The sequence below is a fragment of the Lotus japonicus genome, chromosome 1 (genome assembly GCF_012489685.1).
Source record: "Lotus japonicus ecotype B-129 chromosome 1, LjGifu_v1.2".
NCBI lineage: Eukaryota > Viridiplantae > Streptophyta > Magnoliopsida > Fabales > Fabaceae > Lotus > Lotus japonicus.
The window spans coordinates 127696232-127719977 of NC_080041.1; the positions used below are offsets into that span (position 1 = coordinate 127696232).

At 34.9% G+C, this 23746-nt stretch overlaps 2 protein-coding genes across 3 annotated transcripts; both read left to right on the forward strand.

The window, feature by feature from the left end:
* The first annotated feature begins 14653 nt into the window (after positions 1 to 14653).
* LOC130730530 (TOM1-like protein 2) lies at positions 14654 to 17957 on the forward strand. 2 transcript variants are annotated; one of them, XM_057582564.1, is made up of 4 exons: positions 14654 to 14779; positions 14914 to 15424; positions 16789 to 17070; positions 17350 to 17957. In XM_057582564.1, exons 2-4 carry the CDS (start codon positions 14939 to 14941, stop codon positions 17764 to 17766), a joined length of 1185 nt encoding a protein of 394 aa, XP_057438547.1. In that variant the 5' UTR covers positions 14654 to 14779; positions 14914 to 14938; the 3' UTR covers positions 17767 to 17957. The 2 variants fall into 2 exon arrangements, with proteins under 2 accessions (XP_057438547.1, XP_057438546.1); XM_057582563.1 differs by lacking the exon at positions 14654 to 14779 and having other exon boundaries at positions 14799 to 15424.
* Positions 17958 to 20649: 2692 nt separating this feature from the next.
* Positions 20650 to 22885, forward strand: LOC130732646 (legumin A-like). The gene is made up of 4 exons (XM_057584656.1): positions 20650 to 20938; positions 21085 to 21326; positions 21904 to 22407; positions 22493 to 22885. The coding sequence occupies exons 1-4, from the start codon at positions 20650 to 20652 to the stop codon at positions 22883 to 22885; spliced, it is 1428 nt and encodes a 475-aa protein (XP_057440639.1).
* The last annotated feature ends 861 nt before the right edge of the window (positions 22886 to 23746 follow it).

Below are 23746 nucleotides of genomic sequence, written 5' to 3' on the forward strand. Positions count from 1 at the left end.
GTCACCGAACTACGAAATTAGCAAAAATCATTCTCAAAGTTTACACTTCGTTGCAAAACTGGTCCGCCGTTAACTTCCGTTTGAAAACTAACGTTTTCTGGGTTAAAACCCAGAAATATGATGAATATTCATCTTCTTCATTCATCATTCCAACCCAGGTGAAAAAAAAAATTCCAGTAGTCAAATAATTCAACCAAAAATTTCATTCATCATTCAGCAAGAAGCATCAGTTGACAAATTTCAATTGGGGTTCTTAGATAACATTAGATCTGATTAGGCACTTTGATTTGTGTATGCGAAGAGCGAGTGTGAGAATAGAAGTAAATCACAATTGCATGCCATGGATGCTTTGAGAAAACAAGCCAGCAAGCTTAGAGAGCAAGTTGCCAAGCAACAACAGTTGCAGGTTTGCCTTTCACTTCTCCGACCCATTTTTCAAGTTCGGGTTTTTATGTGTTTAAGTTTAAGTTCCGTGGTTTTCTTCTCAATTCCGCATCTGGGTAGGCCAGAATTTTAGATTTTGATGATGGGTTTTGACGTTTTATTTCATTGTTCTGAAATGCATTTGGAAATGGGTTTTGCTTGGTGATTTTGTGCTGTCTGAACTGAGTTTAGGTTCAGCAAAATGCATTTTTTGTTAAGTAAGGTGTTAACTTCAACTAAATTATTGAACTTGGATGGTACTGCTTAATGTTTTCCTACTAGTTTAAATTCACTGTTTCCAATTTGTGATCTGAGTTAATACACTTATTTTTTTGTCAGGCTGTAATAAAGCATTTCAGCACTAGTGGTTATGAGAGCTAAGATGTTGTGGTCATTGATGAGGGTGAAATGCAGATACATCAATAGCTGGAAAAGCTGTACAAGGCACCCGTACAATGAGGGTACACATTTTCTTCTCATGTTTATACTTGAAAAAATGGGTCGGAGAAGTGAAAGGAAAACCTGCAACTGTTGTTGCTTGGCAACTTGCTCTCTGAGCTTGCGGACCAGTTTTGCAACGAAGTGTAAACGTTGAGGATGGTTTTTGCTAATTTCGTAGTCCGGGGACGATTTTCGCAGAAAGGGCAAAGTTGGGGGACCAAAAGTGCAATTAAGTCTTAATATAATTGATAATGTTAACTGATATTAAAAACTAATTACTAATGTCAATAACGCAAAAGTCATCTCAATTACTTATTATTTTTAACATATAAATTTTATGATTTTTATCTGATATGATTAATAATATAAAAAATTTCTTGGCTTTTTATTAATAATATTTATTCAATAAAAAAAATTATATATAATTTATTAATAAATAATTACTAGTGTCATTAATTATATTGATATTGATATTGATATTTAAATTTAATATAAATATTATTAATAAAAAATTAGTATTTAATTAAAATGACAATCATAACAATATGTATAATAACTAGCTTTAAAAAAATTAAATATTACCTATTTTTATTTTATTCTTTTTAAACTTATGTCTCAATATGTGATTAGAAATTATAACTTACTAATTATTTATAATATTTTACTTTTCTTTAATGGAGATTAATTTAATTATTATTAGTTAATAGAGCTGATAATATTAAATTATATTAAAAACTAATTACTACTGCCAATAACGCAAATGTCATCTCAATTATTTATTATTTTTAACATAGAAATTTTATCATTGATATTTGATATAATTAATAATATAAAATTTTATTAATAAATAATTACTAATGTCATTAATTATATTGATATTGATACTTAAATTTAATATAATAATAATGAATAAATAATTAATAAACATTAATATTTTAATTAATATGTAAGTCAGAACAATATGTATATTAACTAGTTTTAAGAAATTAAATAGTACCTATTTTATTTTATTATTTTTTAACTTATGTCTCAATATGTGATCATAAATTATAATTTACTAATTATTTATAATATTTTAATTTTCTTCGAGGGAAATTAATTTAATTTTATGATTATTAGTTAGTAAAATTGATAATATTAAATGATATTAAAAACTAATTACTAGTGCCAATAACGCAAAGGTCAAACCAATTTTATATATTTAACTTTTTTACCTTTATATGTATGAGAAATCGAGAAATTTTATAATAATAGTTTTTATAGTTATATCATGAAATCTAATAATTGACAATTACATTATTTTGTCCAATTCAAACAAGGAGTCATGACCACCAAACGAGCACTGAATTTACTTATATATAGATAGATGTGACTGTTGGTATGGGGAGGTAAAAGTATAAGAGGTGCGGTCATTACTATCTCATAAAAATGTTGAAGGTGTTGGGTATAATACTTTCTGTATTGGTGATCATTACAACAGATGTGTTGATAGCACCAGTGCAAGGTTACACAAATTTCACTGAGAGAACAGTGCGTGTAATAAATAAATACGGACAATAGTTTTCCTCAGCTGCATGTCCATTGTCATTCAAAGGATGATGATCTTGGCGACCATTATCTTTCCAAAGGACAATTCACACAGTGGAAATTCGTTGATAATTTTTGGGGTACTACTTTGTTTTGGTGTGACTTTGCATGGAACAATGTGCAAAAGAGTTTTAGAGTTTATGGTACCAAATATGATGATGCGCGTGGAGAATTTTGCTATCTAGCTATTAAAGAAGATGGGGCATATTTTTACGATGGATTCAAATACTCCAATAAGATGATCCCATGGTGATTCTCCAGACCATTATAGTTTAATAGCTGGATAAAAGCTAGTAAGAATTGCGAGTCATGTTATATAAATAAATATACTACTTTATATATTTTATTAATAAAATGATGTTTTCTTATATGTTGTCACATTTCGTTTTCCTATTATTATTACTTTCATAAATTTCTTTCTTCTAAAACTCTAAAATATATATATTTTTCCCCTTGTAGATCATGTGCATGGAATAGAGCCAAATTAAATAACTCCCAATCCTACACGCCAAGACCTCCCGCTTCCTTAGGTTTGCAAACAAGTCCCCACTTTAACCAGGCAACCTCGTTCACCCCTTATGATCCACCCCAAAGGTGCGAATATAATACTCGTGCGTTGCACGAGTTTATTTACAATTTGTTAACATTATTGTAAAAATATTATATTTTAAATGAATATAAAATAATTTTTTATTTAAATTATTATAAAATTTAAAATAATTATCTTGAGACAATTTAGAGTTTTCTTTGGGTAAAAAATACATACTCAAATTTAATAATTTATTTTAATAATTAGCATTAAATTAGTTTTAATAATTTAGCAAGTCATTTATCTGTTTATACGAAAAATAATTATGCAAGTTTGAAATATTTATATTTAATAATAAATTTTAATATCATCAAATAAGTTATAATAATAACAACATAATTTGTGTATTTTTTATCAATAAAAATTAATTTTAAAATTTAAAATTATAATAAATTATAAATTTAATAGCTCTGTAAAAAAACTTAAATACCGTAAAAAATAATTACTAAGTTTAAACTTTTTATTTATTTATTTATGTTCCTTTGTTTTTTCGAAAATTGAAATGTGTATTAATAAAAGTTGAGGAAATTTGCAAGATTTACACCCTCCTTATAGGGACCAAAAAAGAAGCAATCTCGAAAAAGCTCGAAAAACCAACAAGGAAAAGCCACGCGCCCTGGAAAACAAATATATTTTTTCAAATAATAACAAATACCTTATTGCGAAACTTGTAAAACTATTTTGTCAAAAGAATTTATAATAATTCATATTTTATTATGATTAATTTCTGATTCTTGATGTTAATTTGTTTATGTAGGTAATTTTTTTTATCATGAAGGATACTGAGTAAGTACTATGAAAAATGAAAACTCATGAGTTTAATTTCTTTTCAAGGTGGTGAATAAGGGGTCTTCATTTCTACTATTGTATTTAAAGTTATTGTTTAAGTCTCCTTTACATATACATATATATATATATGTATATGTATATATATATATATATGTACATGATTCGAACCAAAGTCATTACTTTGAATAACTTATTGATTTGAAAATTATATTGATCAATTTTTAGTTTAACATATACACAAAGGAATTTTTTATTTTTTGATGTATTTATAAAAAAAATTTAAATTAAGTTTTACATTTAGTAGGTAGTTGAATAGCTAATGACTTAGGCAATTTTATTCAATTTTAGTATTTTAATTTAATTTAAGGAAAATGTTAATACAAAGGTTTAAAGTGACTTTTACATTTTAATAGTTAGTTGAATAGATTTTAATTTGTCTATTTAGCACACTGCTTATTTATAGTTTATCTCTCAAGCTTCCTTTTAGTCGGTATCCACTTTGTGCCTTTGAACACATGTAGGCAAGATGCATTTTGCTCATCCATAGAAACTATCCGATCAATCAATGGTTATATTATTTAATATATTTGATGTGTGTTTGTAGTAGTGAGTTATAATTTTTATTCAGTTACAAAAGTTGTTGTTACTTCTCTAATTAAAACACCATTTTTATAATTAGTAGTGTGTATTAATATTTAATACTTAGCTCAATTAATGTGTGTTTGTAGTAGTGAGTTATAATTTTTATTCAGTTACAAAAGTTGTTGTTACTTCTCTCATTAAAACACATTTTTTATAATTAGTAGTGTGAAGTGAGCTTTACTAATATATATAATATATATATATATAGATGGTTATATTATTTAATATATTTAATGTGTTTTTATAGTAGTGGGTTATAATTTTTATTCAGTTACAAAAGTTGTTGTTACTTCTCACATTAAAACACCATTTTTATAATTAGTAGCGTGTATTTGTATTTAATACTTAGCTCCTTTAATGTGTGTTTGTAGTATTGAGTTATAATTTTTATTCAATTGCAAAAGTTGTTGTTACTTCTCTCCTTAAAACACCATTTTTATAATTAGTAATGTGTATTTGTATTTAATACATAGCTCAAGTGAGCCTTACCAATATATATAGATAGATAGGTGTGACACTTTGTATAGGTGGTAAAAGTATAAGAGGTGCGGTCATTAGTATCTCATAAAAATGTTGAAGGTGTTGGGTATAATACTTTCTGTATTGGTGATCATGACAGCAGATGTGTTGATAGCACCAGTGCAAGGTTACACAAATTTCGCTGAGAGAACAGTGCGTGTAATAAATAATTTTACGGACAATAGTTTTACACAACTTCATGTCCATTGTCATTCAAAGGATGATGATCTTGGCGACCATTATCTTTCCAAAGGACAATACACACAGTGGAAATTCGTTGATAATTTTTGGGGTACTACTTTGTTTTGGTGTGACTTTGCATGGAACAATGTGCAAAAGAGTTTCAGAGTTTATGGTACCAAATATGATGATGCGCGTGGAGAATTTTGCTATCTAGCTATTAAAGAAGATGGGGCATATTTTTACGATGGATTCAAATACTGGAATAAGATGATCCCATGGTGATTCTCCAAACCATTATAGTTTAATAGCTGGAAAAAAGCTAGTAAGAATTCTAAGTCATGTTATATAAATAAATGTATTACTTTATATATTTTATTAATAAAATGATGTTTTCTTATATGTTGTCACATTTGGTTCTGCTATTATTATTACTTTCATAAATTTCTTTCTTCTAAAACTCTAAATTATATATATTTTCCCCCTTGTAGATAATGTGCATGGAAGACTCATAAACTATTATTCAGGAAACTCTGAAACAATAATTTCTTCGTCAATTCTATGGTTGTGAGATGTGGACCCTAACCTACATGACACAAGATTTACATTCTCTTTTCTCTCTTTGCGGCTATAATTCTTACAAATATACGCGCGAATTCAAAATATTAAAAATAAAAAATATTGTAGGAAAATCCACTGTAATATTTGCAAGAATACTTGCAGGAAATTTCAATTTTTATCGGTTTAAAATCTGCAGAATAGCTGAAATAATTTGTAATACGTGAGAAAATGCTTATTAATTTGCTTTTTGAAAATTGTGGTGGTATTCATTGTCGGTTTGATAAGGTTTGAAAATTATTTTACAATTAAGTGTAGCTAAATATTTTTATGTCTAATTACTTGGATTTTTTTGGTTAGATCTTACTATTAACATTAAAAATGTAAAACTGTATCCATCACATGACAAGTAGTTGACTTTTCTCTTTCTTCATGTTTTTTTTATAAGCCAAAATTATAATTGAAAAGGCACAAGGGGTGCCACCCATTGTACAAACCAAGAAAAGAAAACAAAAACATTCAAAGAACACAAAGAGGGCAAAATACAAAAGAAAAGAAACATTGATACATGGGGGGAAAAGAAGCATGATTCATTGTGAAGGGACAACATCCACCTTAGCAATCCAAATGGTAAATCAAATGTTGTCTCCCACTCAATACCTTTCACCAACTTATACAAACCAGCCCCTAATTAGTTCTCCAGCCTCCAACATCTGATAATTGAAGTAGATAACAGAGATTCATAACCCAGCATTCTGGTACACACTATTGGTTGTAAGAGCCATTCATACACCGAGAATTGGGCACCCTTGACTCTGGCAGAAATCCAATGCCACGCCCTGAATAATGCAACATCTAGAACTTCCTTTTTAGCTCAAGCCTCCACCTCTAAAAATGATCTGGTTCCGATGTAACCACATGGACCATACAACAGCAAGCCATATGACCTGAAACACCTCATTTTGTTTTGAATTTAGCTCCAAGGAAACATGTTGCAGAATATGGTCCCTGCAATTACCAGGTAGAGGCGTAGAGCACAATGTAACCCCAACCAACAGTAACACATTGCCCAGACCTGGGCATCAAAATGACAAGATACAAACAGGTGATCCCCAATTTCATGAGCTTTACAACCTAATGGACAACGAGCCTCGCAGGAGCTAGTGATAATTCTCCTTTTCCACAGGTTCCACCTAGTTGGTAACCGATCTAGCAAAACCCTCCAAACAAGGGCCCTAACATTAGAGGGAACAACTGCGAACCATACCTGATTAAACACAGATTCCCCATCCTCCACCCGCTGTCATTGTAGCACCTTATAAGCCGAAGAAACTGTATATTTTCCCTCTGGGTTAGCAATCCAACTCCAAGAGTCTAGCACCCCATGTGCAAGCGATACACCGTTGATTATCCTTTTGAGATCCTCTACCAGAACACCTTCCCACAGGCTCAGCGTTCTTCTCCACTTAAAGGACCACTGTTTCACTCCATTTACCCATGCCAACATCTCCCTCGCAACAACATTCTTCTAGGTAGTCAGATGAAACAGTTTATGAAAATTATTTTTGAGGGAGAAACTTCCGCACCAGTTATCTTTCCAAAAGCAAAGTGAATTGCCACAACCAACCTTAGTGCGCAGGGCCCCATCGAACCAACACACCCCGTCACCAGCTTCGAAGCAAGATTTGAATAAATCTTTCCACCAAATAGAATTACGAGGCCGATAATCAAACCTCCACATCCTTTCCCTATTACCATATCTTGCCCAAATGACTTTAATTTGTTGCACAAATCATTGCTACCTGATAGCAATTTCCACCGCCACTTGCCTAATAGAGCCAAATTAAATAACTCCCAATCCTTCACGCCAAGACTTCCCGCTTCCTTAGGTTTGCAAACAAGTTCCCACTTTACCCAGGAAACCTCGTTCACCCCTTCTGATCCACCCCAAAGAAAGGTGCGAAATATCTTCCTAGTCTCCCTAACAACACCCTTAGGAATTCGGAAGAATGAGAGGAAGAACAAAGGTAGTGCACTGAGAACGTTATTGATCAGACATAACCGCCCTCCAAATGAAAGAGTTTTCTGCTTCCAACCCGTGAGTTTCCTCCTCATCTTGCGAAGCACTCGTTGCCATAAATTAGCGCGCCTCGGATTACCGCCAATTAGTATACCAAGATAAATTAGAGGAAGAGAGGAATTTCTACAGTTAAGAATAGAGGCAAACATCCTGGTATCATGAATCGGCACACATAATCCCACACATCCACTATTTGAGAAGTTCAACTTTAGACCAGACGCCAATTCAAAACATCTTAGAATGCATTTCAAGGTCAGAACTGTCTGCATATTGGCCTCCCCCATAAGAATTGTATCATCGGCAAATTGGAGCACCGCCACCTCCACCTCCACCTCCACCTCCACTCATTTGATGCTCCTAATTTGCAACCAACAAGTTTTCCCAACTCCAAAGCTCTGCGTACAAGCCCCGTAAGCCCTTCTGCCACAATCAAGAAAAGGAAAGGTGCAAGTGGATCACCTGGCCTGATACCGCGCTCCATGTTGAATTCCTCACTAGGGCTTCCATTCACCAACACAGATACAGAAGTGAAAGAAAGACAACAAGAGATCCAACTAATCCATTTACCACAGAAGTTCATCCTCCTCATCATATACATCAGGAAACCCCAATCCACATTGTCATATGCCTTCTCAAAATCAAGTTTTAATAAGAAAGATGGCTTCTTCTCTAATAATGCTGCATGGATAATCTTATTTGCCACTACCACTCCATCCAGCATGCTCCGACCCCCCTAAGAAAGCTGACTGTTTCTCATCAATAAGCCTAGGCGAGATAATATTTTGGAAACAATCTTGTAAAGGCACCCAACAAGATAGATAAGCCGAAACTCATTGAGCCCTTGAGGAGAGTCCACCTTGGGGATTAGAACAATGAAAAATGCTTTGCTTCCTCTCGGCCAAAAACCATTGGCCCAAAAGTCTTCCACAACTTTGTGAATATCCGCCTTCAAGGTTTCCCTTAAAGCTTTGATAAATTTAAAGTTGAAATCGTCTGGGCCAGGGCTTTTGTTGCTTTCACAATCCCACACTGCCGCTCGAATCTCATCCATATCAATCCGCTCGCAGAGGGCAAGATTATCATCCTCTGAAAGCATACTGAAAGACACTCCGTCGAGCAACGGTCGCCTCCCACCATGTTGAATCCGAAACTTCTCCTCAAAGAAATTCTTTACTTGAGATTTAACACAATTCACATCCTCCACCCAACTTCCATCCATAAGCAAGCCCACAAGAGAATCAGATTTCCTCTTCCAATTAATTAAGGAGTGGAAGTATTTAGAGTTCATGTCCCCTTCTTTGACTCATCATACTCGTGATTTTTGATAAAGGATAGATTCATTCAGCTTGGATACCCGCCAGAATTCCACCATAGCATTATGTCTTTCTGATCGCTCCTCATTATTTAGCCCCTCAATTTCAGCTTTCACATCTAGCTCATTCAACTTCAGAATAATCCTTTTTCTCGAAGCGTTCACATCACCAAACACATTTGAATTCCATCTTCTTAGTGCTGCTTTTAACAATTTGAGCTTCTCTTTAAGAATAAAAGCTCCCCATCCACTCACCCGTTGTTGTGCCCAGAACTCCTCCACAAACGTCCCGAAAGAAGGACATTAAAACCAACAATTTAGCACCCGGACTGGTTTAGGCCCCCATTTCTGGGTCACATTCCTAAGGAGGAGGGGACAATGATCAGATACATCCCTTAGCAATACAGATTGAGTACAATTTTGCCAATTCACAGCCCAATCATGAGATATCAAGAACCTATCAAGCCTACTCATCGAAAGATCATTTGGTCTAAACTAGGTGAATTTCCTCCCCATAAGAGGTATATCTAGCAGCTCCATATTGAATTTGGTTAAACTCTCCAATCTCTACATTCCCTTGGCCACTCAACTCCGCCACACATCTCCTTTCCTCCACCGCTCGTACCACATTGAAATCACCAGCTAGGCACCAGAGAGTTACTGTCGAATTAGCCCTCCACTCCAAGCTTTCAGTCCACATCCTACGTTTCCCTAACATATTACAGGGAGAATAAATATTAATAATAATGCAGGGTCTTATTTCATCCCCCAAAACCCACATAACCCAATGAAGCTCCTATCCACAATGCATTCTTGGAGTCTAAAGACCCCTTTGCGCCATGTACATAGCAGTCCACCCGCTCTATTGATGGATGGAGATGCCTTCCACTCAAAATTCCTGTCACCCAAAAGAGCGCCACAAATTATTTTATCAATAGATAGTAATTTTGTCTCTTGCAACAGTAGCATTTCCACTGCTCCTTTACTGCGATTTCTCTCACCGCTCTCCATTTGACCCTACCGGCCAACCCCCTCACATTGAAACTGAGAATCTTAATGGATCGCCTTCCCCAATCCCATTGTGGTCCCTCTTCTCCATTTCTATCAGTTTTTCCACCATTTCATCATGGTTACCCATAAAGTCAACACCAATTTCTTTCCCCAAAGACCAAAATTTTCTGGCTTCCAATTCCACATTTTGTAACCAGAATCGTCTATTGCAATTTGCTATACCAGTATCAGAGAGGGAATCACTCATGGTGAGCAAGAAGTGACGTACCTCTCGCCCGGAAGCAACAATGGACCTTGCCACAGAGGAGCTTGGCGAGTTCGTCTTCTCCATCCAGTTCTGCGGACGCAACATCACGTTTCTGCCTTCTGGAATATCAGTAGAAACTCACTGGTCCTCTTGGTGCATCATTCATTCTGAAATCTCATCTAAATGCTCCTCAATTTCGTTCAAATCCATTGGAATATGTGTTGTCCTCTCTTTGTTTTTGAAGTTAGCAACGTGGGTATTAGAGTTCTTGCAAGAGATAAGGATTTGCCCATTGTCTGAAGCACATGGGTGAGCATGAATTCAGTTTTATTTGGCTGCTCATGAATCTTAAGTTGATGATACTTTTACATGTTCTTTAATTGTGGGCATGTGCATGCCACTCTTTACTTGAGTTCTTGAAAAAGAGTGTTCCGCTATAACACCCTAACATATTTCTTGAGTGCTGAGTGTCTCAAAGTTTATTTCTAACATGCTTGCACACACTTAGCTCTGTTTTGAAATGCATATTGGTTGTTGCTTAATGCTTGAGTTCTTGGTAGGAAATTCTTTGAAGCCTAAGATTTTTGGTAAATTACACTTTTTCCCCTAGTTGCCCAAGTTGAGCATTTAAATTGAATAAATTTTCTTGGTCCTCAAACTATGGTGAATTGTGTAGATGGTGAGTGACCCATGGTTTTGTTTGAGCAGGTAAAATTATAAAAGGACTTCCTTCCTAACAAAGAAAAAAAAAGAAAAAAAAAAGCTAGCTGAATTGTCAAAAGAAAGGCAAGTTCCTTGACAATTAAAAAAAGAAAAAGAAAAGAAAGTTGAAAAGAAGGAAGGAGTCTCAAAGTCTTAACATTCTGCTAAGGTTTTATTGAATAAAGAAAAGTCACTCACCCAAAAATGATTTTGAGAGCCCTTGTGCTACCTTTTTCTTAGCTTCCCCACCTTTACCCTAGCCAAAGTTACAACCTTTTTGAAGTCTCTCAGATTCTTGCTACTTTGCAACTAACTTTGAATTGATTGATTACCATGGCTGAAGTTTTGTACTTGTATGTTAAAGCACCCAAAAGGTGAGATGAGTGCTTAATATGTGAGGAATTTGGTGAACTCTTGTTTAGTGATTTCTTCTCACTTGTGCTAACCTTTCACTTTGTGTTTTGTACATTGACCTTGTTTCTTTCTAAGTGAAGTATCTATGTGGTTAGAAGCTTGAGCAGCTGAAGAAAAGGTGATTAGTTTTGTGCTTTAGGACAAGCTCCCTTAAGTTTTATGCTTGAGGACAAGCTGTCGTTGAGTGTAGTGGTATGATGATATAAATTTATATGATACTTCTACCTTTATTTTCTTATCTTTTTCTTAGTTTTTATTAACTTTTAGTTAATTAATTAGAGTCTTTAGTTGCATTTAGGACTTTTATTATTTTAGAGTCATCATTTGCATATTAGTCCTTTTTGAGTGTTTTATTGCATTTTAATCCATAGTAATTGAGTCTTTTTGCATTTAAGTCATTGGTCTAGATTTTTAGAGGAATTAGGGGCATTGTTGGTAAGAATCTTGTAACTTATAATATGAACTTTCATGGCATTATATGCATTAGTTTAAGAGGTTTTAGGTTACAAAGAATGGCTTCATATGCGTTCAATGTGCAGCCCTAAGTTAAGGTACTTTAAGGGTGATTATCTTGTCAAGGGAATCCTATTTATGAAGAATAACAAAGGATTGATGAAGTATAAAGGCTAGGAGATTTCAGAAGTGAGCAATGAAGACCAAAAAAGAGCTATTGGAGAGGAGTTACAAAGCTCATGAAGGCCCTTAAGTGCATTAATGACTAGAACTTGAGCTGATGGAAGTTGAGAGTTGTGTATTGCGTGGCATGTGTCTCATAGCACATATATTTTCTTGAAGATCCGACTGGTCAGATTGGAGATCTATGTGTTGTGAATAATATATCACAATTTTAGCTCAATCTGACGGTTAACGAAGCCACACATGTCATTTTACGAAAAGAGGTCGGAGCTGTCAGTGTATGCACGCATGTGCGGCATCAGGCTGCACGAATATGCGTGCAAGGTCAGAAACGTGGCATTTTGAGGAGAAGGCACACATATTTCTCTTCCGTTTTGATAAGTTCTTCAACCTTCTCCATATTCCCCCCTTTTCTCTATACATAGTTGCATGTGAGGGCATAGAAAAAATTAAGAACTTTGCATCATTTTCTGGTAGGGTGATCCGCTATTAGGCTAGTGACAGACGATGGTCATCTTCCTTACCATTGTTTCATAGCTTGGATGGTTTGAGACATTTAACTTTGAGCCATCATTGTGATGATTGTGATAAGGCGTTGAGAGCCACTTTTTAAATTGGTGTAGAGGTCCTTTTGTTGCTAACAATGGTTTATAATTACTTTTCTCTCATTTAGGGAGAGCTTGTCTATGAGTCCCAAGTGCTCTTTTGCAGCATCACCGAATAATTCCTATGCAGTAGAAGAAGACCCTATTTATTGTGTTTTTATTTAATTAAGTATAAAATTTGGAAACTAAAAATTAAGGGATTGGTTTAAATTGACTTTTGACTTGGACAAGTTCTTCATCATCGTTTATGAGATTAGACAATATTTTTAGGTTAATCCTCAAATTAGCCCATGTCTTTTTCTCGCTGTCTGAACTAAGTCTCTCCCCATAATTTTTTAGCAAAAGCCCATCTTCTTTGTAAATCGCGGGAGCTCGGGCTCCGGCGAGTAATGAAATGGCACGGTGACTGGGTCAAGTATGCTGACATGGATTTTTTGAAATATAAATAAATAACACATCAGAAATTTAAATTAAATTAACAAAATTAAATTAAAGGGTGAGAGATGAGTTTTGGCGAGGACTTGCTCCAAACGATTTACAAAGAAGATGAGTTTTTGCTAAAACTTTTTCGAGAGAGACTTAGTTCAGACAGCAAAATAAAGACAGAGACGAATTTGAGAATTAACTCATATTTTTAACAGAACAACCGGACACTTAACTAATTTTCATCCAACCTATTGAACCAACTATAATAATCTGGTTTTCAAAACAATACTATCTTCTCACTCTCTCCAACCAAATAGATTAGAATTATTTACAGCGAGAGAAAAATGACGTGAAAATTAAATAAAATAATTCATTACTAACATTAATCCCACCCACTAATATTTGTTTTAAACACTAAAAAGCAGTGGCGAACCCATTGCAAACCATAACCTAGTAATCCTATCTATAAGAATGAATGAATTGTGAAATAGGTTTTTGAAAATGTTAGGCCTGTTTAGTTTGAGAAAATATTTTCTATTTTCATTCTTAGTTTTCATTTTCTAAAAACAAATTTTATTTTTAAGGGCCTGTTTAGTTTGAGAAAATATTTTCTATTTTCATTCTTAGTTTTCATTTTCTGAAAACAAATTTTATTTTTAAATTTTCAAAATATAGAAAATGTGTTTGTTTTGAATTTCTATTTTCAAAAACTAAAAATGTAAATACATGTTTATTCTGACAATTCTAAAAAAGAATACATAATCTATATATCTGTTATTTTTTTGAAAGGAATCTAATTATTGACATCATTGGTATAATGTATATTATTTAAACAAATTATTAGATTCATTTTAATTTTTTTTTTTACATACGACGGTAATTTTAACATTTTTTATTGTTATAATCATGTGAATTATATTCAAATGATAACTGGTGCAATTCTTTTTGAAAGGATAATTGGTTTTTTTTTTTTGAAAGGTTGAAAGGATAATTGGTGGAGTTTGAGAAGTTGAATTATATGGATCTGGGTTGAAAACAAAATGGAAGATCTATTTGTCTAATGTAATTTTACAGTAACGGATGGACACAAAAGGTATCAATAATAGGACCCAGACAATAAAAAGTGATGAACTTGACTGTTGAACCTATGACCTCGTGGTAGTTACTGATAATTATAAACGGTTTTAGCATAAAACTTTATTATTGACAATACTACCACCGCGCGTTTTCAATTGAAAACGAAATTTTATCATTTCCAATTTCAAGCTTATAGGAAATATTTTCAATGAAAACATTTTCAAAGTGTCTAGGAAACACATTTTCTACTCAATTTTCTATTTTCTTTAAAAATGAAAACAGAAAACGGGTAAACCAAACAGGCCCAAGATACTGATAAGTTCATATACTTAATCGCTTGGATAAAAGGTCGGTCAACTTAGTCACTATGGTCATCTACAACATCGGTCAAGTCCAATATTTAACACAACATCAAAAGTGTGTATTTCTTTCTATAGAGACAAACTTCTTAGTATTCAATATCAACACTTTTCGAGACCAATTTAACCATTCACTACGTCCGCGATAATCCATCACCACCACAAGGCTCCAATCAAGCCACGTAATCATCATTCATCATCAAACACTCACAAATCCCTCTCTTTCATATTCAGTTGAATCTTCTAAAGTTGAACTTTCCACTCTCTTCATTCTACAGTTACAACCTTCATCTAATCTAGGGTTCATCAATTTCAGGAAAAACTGTTTTGTCTGAACAGAAATGGACAAGCTGAACCTAGCTCAACTCGGCGAGAGGTTGAAGACGGGTGGGGCCCAGATGGGTCGGATCGTGTCCGGCAAGGTGAAGGATCTCCTCGCCGCGCCGACGCCGGAATCCAAGATGGTCGACGAAGCCACGCTGGAGACGCTGGAGGAGCCGAATTGGGGCATGAATCTGAGGATATGCGGGATGATCAACAGCGACGAGTTCAACGGTTCGGAGGTGGTGAAGGCAATCAAGAGGAAGATCAATCACAAGAGCCCTGTTGTTCAGAGACTCAGTCTTGATTTGCTGGAAACGTGTGCTATGAACTGTGAGAAGGTGTTCTCTGAAGTGGCTTCTGAGAAGCTTCTTGAGGACATGGTTCGGTTGATTGATAACGTGGAAGCGTATCATGAGAATCGGAGAAGGGCTTTTCAGTTGGTTAAGGCTTGGGGTGAGTCTGAGGATCTTGCTTATCTTCCTGTGTTTCGTCAAACTTATATGGTAAGGTTTTCTTATTTGTTTCTCTTGTGATCTTGTCTTTTTGTTTTGTTCTGTTTTTTGTTTTTTTGCTATAAAAGCATAACTCCATCCATGTTATTGCAATCATTGTTTATCTGATTTTGGAAACAACTGAATCACTGACTTTTTTTAACCTTTTTTCAATCATGGCACAGGGCAATGAGGTGTTACAATATGTTAGCTATAGTAGTATGTTTACCGTGTGTGTTACACAGAGAGAGTTTATATGTATGTGCATTGTGATCAAACCAGCAGGGCATGATCAATATGCTGATCTATGTATGTGTATCATGATTATACGATGATCATGATCAATATAAAATCTGTATCTATGTATGTTCATTGTGATCAAACCAACAGGGCAAAATGAAAATCTGCAGAATTCACCTTATAGTTACTAGTTAGAACTATTATGAGAGGATATTAAAATTAATTCACTTAAGTGAAATTGAAAAACTACAAAACCTTTCTCTGTTAAACATGGTCCGCTTAATTATCAGTCTATCCTTCATTAACCAACTTTCTTACCCGGATTTCCATTAGTCTTGTTCTCATATGGAAAATCTATTGAATGCAATTCTACCCATTTTCTCTTAGCTGGAACTGAGATCAATAAGAATATTGGATCAAACCATGCCTTTGTCGAAAATAAGTATTTAGTTTTTTTTAGATCTGAGTGTTTTTTTTATGGCATCTCTAATTATTAGGGTATCCTCCATTTAATAAAGTTTCTTACTAGGATTTCTACTGCATGTCCACTCATCCATCTTAACATTAGCGCTGATTCCGGACATTCAGTACTATAAAGCATCATTGGTTTTATGACATGGTGGTAAATTTTCCTTTGATCTTGAAAGGCACTTTTGATCGCAAATATGTCCAGAACATTTTCATTTCATTCACTAAGGTTGGATACTATGATTACAGCTTTCCCTATCTCTCCATTTCTTTTATGATAGAATCTAGATATCTGCTAGCTATGCAGTGTATGGTTTTTGGTATACTGTGATTTCTGATTCTGACATCAAAGCCAATGTTGAATTTGCATACCCGCACCCAAGGCATCTTGTTAAATTTGCATTCTATGTTCTCCAGTTTGTACTCACTTGTTTTTTATGTTATGTTTAGCTTTTCGATATTGTCTGCAAAAGTGTACTATGTGAAAATAGCCTTTCTCATGCTTATCTTTTACAGAATATTGATTTTCATGCACATAACTATCTGGTGCTTCACATTCTACTTTTATGATGTGATGCCTTCTATTTTTAAATTATACTGTGACGGAGTCTTCTGCATCCTTCTCTGTCAAATTCATTTGATCTTATATCCTCCCTGGTTGATGGCAGAGTTTGAACGGAAGAGGTGAACCACTTGACATGGGAGGAGGAAATTCAGCAGCTGTTCCGTATTCCTTGGAGTCATATACACATCAAGACCCTTTAGATCCCCCTGAAAGATACCCGATTCCTGAAGCAGGACTGCATGCTCTGGATGGCTCTGCAGCATTCTCTTCTAACCACCTACCCGTATCAGTTGAAGAGAAGAAAGAGCATCTCGTGGTTGCTCGAAACAGTCTTGAGTTGCTCTCTAGCATATTAAATTCTGAGGCAGAGCCAAAACCTTTGAAGGTAAATTTTTTCGAATTTGAAGAAAGCAGCTTTACGCCTTTACCTTAATGAATTGGTGTTTTCTTTGCTACTTCATGATGTTTACCTGAACTCTTGAATAAGTTGCTTGCTTTTCAATGCTATTCTTATGCAGATAGGGTGTAGATAGAAAAACAAATTGCCCTCACCCTCCTTTTCCCCATGTTATCCAATTAGTAAATGTTAGAGAATTATTATATCACTATATCGATAAGAATTATATTTGCTGATAGAAATTTCAATATTTGTGTTTGGTTGCAGGAAGATTTAGCTTTGAGCTTGTTGGATAAGTGCAAGCAATCACTCTCTGTCATCAAGGAGATTGTGGAAAGCACTACAAATGATGAAGTGACACTTTTTGAGGCTTTGTATCTTAATGATGAACTGCAACAGGTAGTTTCCAATTATGAGGAGTTGGAAGCTGCTCAAGGATCTGGGGCACAACAACCTCCAAATGCTGACCCTGCCAAGCATGATGCGGAAGCTGTTCAAAACCCTAATGAGAGACCTGAAAGATTTGAAGGTGGTGAATCTGAAGCTCAGAATCCAAAGCTGCCACTGAAGTCTGACACTCCTGAAGTCAATGCAACCGATGGGGATGGTCATGATGAAGCCAAAATAGTGGATAGCACAAAAGAGAAGAATGAAGAATCTAGCCTAAAGAGAAATACCGAATAAGGAAAGCACGGGTGGCATGTTTCTTCTAGCTAGCATTATGTTTTGTCCTTGTCCATATCTTGTAATAACTAATGTAGTTCCTTCTGCGAGGGTGATTACATTCTCCGAATGTGTAGTTTGCAGGAGTTTTATCCTGAGGATTATGATATTCAATCCTTCTATGATTTCATGCTAGTTCCTTATGTTGTTAATGCGGTTCTTCCCTATACTTCCCTCATTTTGATCCACTTTGTTAGTTAAGTTACAAGTAAAGAGTATAGTTAGTACATGCGTATGGAGAGACAACGATCATGTATGCAAACATGGGTAGTGATTTTAGGAGAACGATTCTTCTTACTATACATTTCTGCCAAGAAGATATATATATATATATATATATATATATATATATATATATATATATATATATATATATAGGATTTGTCGGCTTAACTATAGAATTTATGTGGCTCTTTTGCTTTAGTTGTATTGAACTTTTATTCAATTGAACAAAGAGATTCAACAATATCAAAATACTCAATAACCAGTAGAGTTAGATTCACAAGGAAGTAGAGAATTTCAATATAAGACCCATCATGAAACATTATGTTAGTCAAGTTAGGTTATGAAAGATAAAAAAAAATTCATTTGCACTAAGAATCGATATGATGAAATGTTATAATTCCCATGAATGAAATAAATATATTTAATTTATTACTGTGTAAACTAAACACTCAACTAATGTTTCGAAAAAAAAAAACTAAACACTCAACTATAAATGATTGATTCAGATTCTTCCGATACCCTTAAGTACTGTAAGTGAAGTGTTTCCCTGTCAATCTGAACATGCAAAATGAGTATCAAGTTAGTGTAGTTCAATTTCAGGTATGTTCCAACCATGTTTATACAACCTGAATTAATTAACCATCTATTGGGCTTGTTCAATTGTGTTTATTATAAGTTATTTTTACACTTAAAAAATGGGAAATTTTACGTAATAATATAATAATCGAAAAATAAATCACTATTAGAAAAACAAGGGTTCGTGCAATCAAAAAGGATTTCCTAAAATGTTTAAGAGAGAAGCATCAAGTTAACTTTATAAAAACAAATATCATCATGAAACACGTTTAACGAAGAAAATGCAATGAAATTGTTTTGGCAAGCATCAACAAAAAATTGCCATCTACAAAAAAAAAGATTGTATCAGCTAAGCTAAGAGGAGTAATGATATATACACACCTCATCTTTTAAACACTTCATTTCCGGCCACCTATTTTTGTTTCTACCTCTCTCCTCTTATCATCTATCACATCTCATATTTTCTCTCTTATACTTTTTCTTTTCTTCCTATCTCTCTCCTCCTCCACCTCCTTCCACCACCTCAAAATGAGGTGTGAAGAAATCATAATTCAAGCTAAGAGTGTTCATCTCGGTCAAAAGTGGTTAATCATTTTATCTGGGCCACAATATTTTAGCTTCATTTTGGTCAGTCAAACTAACAATCCAAATGGTAATAAATTTCAAATATTAAGCATTTAACCTCTAAATACAAGTTTGATCATTCGTAAACATAAGTTGACTCATTTCCTAACTTTGAGTTCTTCTTTAAATTTAAGATTTTTTCTCTAATCTAAAAACTAACTTGAGCGTCAGATGTTAGATTATCTTTTACAGGTACACGTCTCATCATTCTTCACCTACAGTGGACACCACTGCATCTAGAGTATTCAACTTATAACCACCTGAAAATCAAAGATGCTAAGATTTCAATTTCTCTAGAAGAACAAGAATTGTAACAAGGACATACAAGTGTAAGTTTATGAATCAATCCTTAGATTGGATAAAAGAAACCCTAAAAAACTGGTTGATAAAAAAATCTCTAATATTTCTCATTTTTTCTACTTAAATCTCTATGCTGTTAAAGTATAATATAAAATCATTTATGGAATCCTTACCCAACAAATTAAGCTTTTGGGATAAGTGGTTACTTGTCATATGCGGTGTGGATGGAATTGAGGTGTAGATAAATAAGATAAAACATAGCACATTAATGATACGTTAACCACTCAAAAGTGTTAAAATGATATGTTCACATTCTTTATTCTCGCTCACATCTCATTTTAACTTATTTTTCTTCTTGTTTTTCTTTTATTTATATCACATAACTTATTATATCTCTCAATTTTCTCTCTTTTCTTTATATCTCTCACTAGGTAGAGGTGGAGAGGTGTGAATTATTCATTTTCCACTAGAAACAAAACATTATTGCAAAACAAGCAAGCAAGTTTTATGAGTAATGATATATATACACCTCATTTTTAAAAACTTCATTTCCACCTCTTTTTGTTTCTATCTCTCTCCTCTTACCATCTATCACATCTCATACTTTCTCTCCCTTACTTTTTCTTTTCTTCCTATCTCTCTCATCATTTCACCTCTCTTACACCTCAAAAGAGAGGTGTGTGAGTAACATTACTCTTTCTCGAAGGGTGAGGTGTGAGAATGAAGAAGTAGCTAGTGCACACGGGTGGATCAGAGTTAGAAGAGAAAACAAATACGTGTTTGATGAAAATCAGGGTTTCAGCTAATGAAAGCATGGTCCCCCACCACTGTTTTCAGGTAATTTCAATTGCAACACAGAACAGAACAAAAATTAAACAAGCTTGGTCTGTTTCATTACGAAGATGCTGCCAGCATGTTGAAGCCACATGCCCTGTCACACAAGATGAGGTGTAACACACAAAGCTTCCATAGCCATGCAAGCTGAAGAGTGTCTAACGTTCAGCATCTCACACTCTATGACGTGTCCCTCCTCAACCCTCCTCTCTCCCCTATAAATCACCAACCCTTCAGGTTCTCCGCTTCACACCAAACAAGCAAACATTCTCAGCTTCATTAATAATGGCTAAGCTTCTTGTGCTTTCACTCTCCTTCTGTTTTCTTCTCTTCGGTGGCTGCTTCGCTATCCGACAGCAGTCACAACAACAAAACGAGTGCCAGCTTGAACGCCTTAATGCACTTAAACCAGATAACCGCATAGAGTCTGAAGCTGGCTTCATTGAGACATGGAACCCCACCAACAACCAGTTCCGGTGTGCTGGCGTCGCCTTCTCCCGCTGCACCCTCCGCCGCAATGGCCTTGAAAGACCCTCCTACTCCAATGCCCCCCAGGAAATTTTCATCCAACAAGGTTCATTCATTCATCCACTTCAAATTTTCTATTTTTCACATATTGAAAAATGATTTCTCTGTAAATTAATTTTAACACATTAGGAGCGTATTATACTTAACATGTTATGTTTCTAACTGATATTGTGTTTTTTTGTTGTGGAACAGGTAGTGGAATATTTGGCATGATATTTCCAGGTTGTCCTGAGACTGTTGAAGAGCCATTTGAATCTGATCAACAGGGGCGCCGAGACAGGCACCAGAAGGTGAACCGGTTCAGGGAGGGTGATGTGATCGCAGTGCCTCCAGGTGTTGTTTTCTGGATGTACAATGAGGAAGAAACTCCTGTTATTGCTGTTTCTCTTATGGACACCAGCAGCTACCTCAACCAGCTTGATCAGATGCCTAGGGTGAGCTACCTACTTAGTACTTACCATGCATGCATTACTGCATTAATAACTCCAAGCCTGATTCATTTTTGGCTTATTCACCATGCAAGTTCACCATTATATCATGATAACTCTATAAGTGATGACCATAGATTATAGTAACTGTGAACACTTTTGATTCATTTACACTCTTTTTTATATCTTATTTTCATTCACATTTTTTTCTATTATTGAACACTATAGTCTAAACATGGTCATAAAACTGTATAAACAATCATAATTTTTAAACTCCACAGCATCACATGCAGTGAGTTACATATATCTCATTTTCCTCTATATTTTATGACATTATATACATATTATGGACAATTTTATGGTGCACGATCTACTATGAGTCATATTTTACTACTAAAGTTATTTAATCTGCTAAAAATGACTTGGAGAAAAAATCTTTTAACAAGCTAGATAGAAACAAAGATATTCTATTGTTCTTGGATAGACATTTAGGATTTATCTCTTTTCTCCTTCTTTTTCCAAAACATTTTCACCAACAATATAACAGTAACATTTTTTTTTGGCAATTATCTGTTTTTGACAGAGATTCTATCTATCTGGCAATCAAGAGAACGAGTTCCTCCAATACCAGCGACAGGAGATGAGAGGAAAGGAAGAAGAGAACCAAGGCGGAAACATTTTCAGTGGCTTCGGCGGAGAATTCTTGGAGCATGCCTTGAACATCGACAGGGACATAGTTCACAAGCTCCAAGGAAAGGACGAAGAGCAGGACAAGGGAGCCATTGTTAGAGTCAAAGGAGGCCTCAGCGTCATAACCCCACCAGAGAGGCAATCACATCGCCGAGGCAGCGAAGAAGAGGAAGATGAGGAGGAGGACCGCCCAAGCCGCCACCAAAGCAGAGGAGGAAGCAGGCGAAATGGCCTTGAGGAAACCATCTGCACCATGAGAATCCGCATGAACATTGGCAAATCCTCATCACCTGACTTCTACAACCCTCAAGCTGGTCGCATCAAAACCATCTCCAGCATGGATTTCCCAGCTCTCAGGTGGATCAAACTCAGCGCTGAGCATGGTTCTATCAACAGGGTATTCAAACATATAGTCACTGCTCTGTTTTCAATTACTCTGTTTTTCAATTGCTCTGTTTTCAATTGTTCTGTTTTTGGTGCAGAATGCTATGGTGGTGCCTCACTACAATATAAACGCAAACAGCATTATCTACGCATTGAGGGGAAAAGCGTGGATTCAAGTTGTGAATTGCAAAGGTAACAGAATCTTCGATGGAGAGCTTGAAGAGGGTCAGGTGCTGATTGTGCCACAAAACTTTGCTATTGCTGCAAGATCCACGAGCGACAAGTTCAATTACATCTCGTTCAAGACCCATGAAATGCCCTGGATGGCGAAACTTGCAGGTGCTGCGTCCGCGTTTGAGGCAATGCCGTTGGAAGTGATCCAGAATTCATTCAACTTGGAGAGGGATCAGGCGAAGCAGATTAAGAACAACAACAGGTTCAACTTTCTGGTTCCACCCCGTGAGCAGTCTCAGAGGAGAGCCTCTGCTTAGAATCTAAGAGAGGGGAACTTTTTGTATGCAAGACATGTGTGCTGATATGTGCACTTTTGTCTTTCCGGCACTTGTGAAGTAATAAATAATGATGATAAATAAAAGAGCAAAGGCTTTGATGTCTTTGTTACATGTAAAATTGAATATGTGATGTGTTCTATGAGTACCTTTGTTATCTTGAGTCATCTTAACTTTATGCGGGAAGAGAATGAAATTAAAAGGGGAACTTGCAATTGCAATACCTTATGATTTTCTGTTCTATTCACATATTAAATACATCTCCACCTAGCGCGGAGAAGAATAAATGAGATATAATAAAGACTTAAATGCTTAATTGGCCATGAAATTATAAAGGAAATTAAACTCGATGCTTCTAAAATTTTCGCATTAAATTAGGTTTCTAAAAAATATTTTTTAATCCAATTAAGGACAAAGTGTGTCAGATGGTTATGTGGCTCGAATTTTAACTCACTCAGTATTAAATTAGGTTTCTAAAAAATATTTTTTAATCCAATTAAGGACAAAGTGTGTCAGATGGTTATGTGGCTCGAATTTTAACTCACTCAGCATTTTCACGTGGCTTTTTCGTTTTTTTAATTCAATTATTTCCAAATCTTTTTGTTTTATTAAAACTCATTACTTAAAAAAAAACTTAATCTAACCTAATAACTTAAAAAAACACCTAATCTAAATCAATTGTAATCCATAATCTAATTTGACAATTCCCAATTAAGCCCTGACTATTCATCCTGAACTTCAATTTCAACCTTAGAGTGGAAGAACATAGAACACAGACGGTGAGAGCGAGAACGACGAAGAAGGCGATGAGGGTGAGCAACGAAGGTTCCTCAATCCTTCTCT